Genomic DNA, 1,551 nt, shown 5'->3' with positions numbered 1-1,551 from the left:
GGTAAGTGCCGGCATCCCCACTCTGCCCCGCAGCACTCCTCTCACCACTGGCACGGCAGGGTGCCAGCAGTGGCAAGACAGGCACACCCTCAGCACCCATGGGCGCTCAGCAGAGGAGGTGGCCCCTTCTTGGGAGGTTTCCTCATTCATGGAGACCCAAGCTGTGTCCATGCCACCGGGGGTGGGGGATGAGCCCACAGGTTGGTATCCTTAGGGGCACCAGTGGCCCTGAAACACAGACGGGTCCCCAGGCAGTGACCGGGGTGGCAAGCACGGCGGCGTTCTTCCTCTGTGAGGGGCTGCTGGGCCGGCACTTCGATGTGGTCCCCAATGGGGTGACTGAGCCCCAGCCTGGGGACCTCTTCCTCTTCCCACTGGCCTCGCTGGCCTCGGGGGGCCCCGGATGGTGGGGTGCCCATGCTGGTGTCTACTGCGGTGACGGGGAGATCATCCACCTGGAAGGTGAGCCCCAGGAGGTGGTCACAGCATGGGGACGTCCCCATGGAAGGGACATGAGGTACAGCATCCCCTCCACCCTGCAGGCAGCTCAGGGACATCCCCATCAGGCATTGTGGCCAAGCACAGCAAGAGCCACCTCCTGCGGATGCGGGGTCCAGCCAAGGTGCTGCGGAAGAAGGGAGGGCTGGATGCGGCCACCCTGCAGCAGCGGATCCGGGTGGCCATGGACCAGGTGGTGGAGTATGATGCCGTCACCTGCAACTGCATCCACTTCGCCCTTGCCCTGCTGGGGCTGGGCCAGCTCACTGGGGCCACAGTAGGTGCCACCATCCCAGGGGACCCCAATGTCTCTCCCAGCCAAGAATCACCACAACCTCTCTTCTCTCCCAGGTGTCCCCAGCACTGCAGTGATGGAGGCAGTGATGTGACCACGGGATGCACAGGGCTGCAGCATCCTTCTCGGGGTGACTGGTGTTGCACTGGCATCATTGGCATCCCTCTTGCATGGCAATAAACGGTTGCACAGAGAGCCTGGGCCAGCCCTGTTTGGTTTGTGTTGTTTTCACTTTCATTTTCATTTTCCCAGAAGCTGCCAGCAAGCAACGTCCTCCGGGAGTCCTGGAAGACACCAAGTTGACCATGAGCCAGCATGGTGGTCTTGGGGCTTGGTGAGGGCGAGCAGCATCCTGGGTTGCATTAGGAGGAACGTGCCAGCAGGTCAAGGGTGGTGATCCTTCTCTCTGTTCAGCTTTGGTGAGGCCATCCTGGGAGCGCTGGGTCCTGTGCTGGGTTCCCCAATACAAGAGATACATAGACATACTGGGGAGAGACCAATGAAGGCACAGGTCACCCAGGGATGTTCTGGAGCCTCCATCCTTGGAGGTATTCAAAAGTTATCTGGACATGGACCTGGGCAAGGAGCTATAGGTTGAGGTCAGGCCAGATGACCTCCAGAGGTCCCTCCAACCTCAACTGTTCCATGATCCTGTGAAAATGTTCCTCCGCTGGAATTATTTAGAGCTGCTTCAGGTCTCTCTCTGGGCTTTCCTTCAGGGACTCTTGCTGTTCCCACACTCACAGTAGAGTTTCTGG

The 1,551-nt window shown here is 59.9% G+C and overlaps 1 protein-coding gene across 1 annotated transcript in view; it reads left to right on the top strand.

The window, feature by feature from the left end:
* Window positions 1-1,096, top strand: part of LOC104460961 — a 2,677-nt gene extending 1,581 nt beyond the window's left edge. Inside the window, exons 4-6 of the mRNA XM_010072370.1 lie at window positions 240-462; window positions 567-775; window positions 1,046-1,096. Of these exons, the coding sequence (XP_010070672.1) occupies window positions 240-462; window positions 567-775; window positions 1,046-1,096 (483 nt within the window). The remainder of the gene's footprint in view (window positions 1-239; window positions 463-566; window positions 776-1,045) is intronic.
* The last annotated feature ends 455 nt before the right edge of the window (window positions 1,097-1,551 follow it).

The sequence above is a fragment of the Pterocles gutturalis genome, unplaced genomic scaffold, assembly GCF_000699245.1.
Source record: "Pterocles gutturalis isolate BGI_N339 unplaced genomic scaffold, ASM69924v1 scaffold6932, whole genome shotgun sequence".
Lineage (NCBI taxonomy): Eukaryota > Metazoa > Chordata > Aves > Pterocliformes > Pteroclidae > Pterocles > Pterocles gutturalis.
The sequence above is the reverse complement of the archived record's forward strand: the minus strand, read 5'-3'. Positions and strand labels throughout refer to the sequence as shown.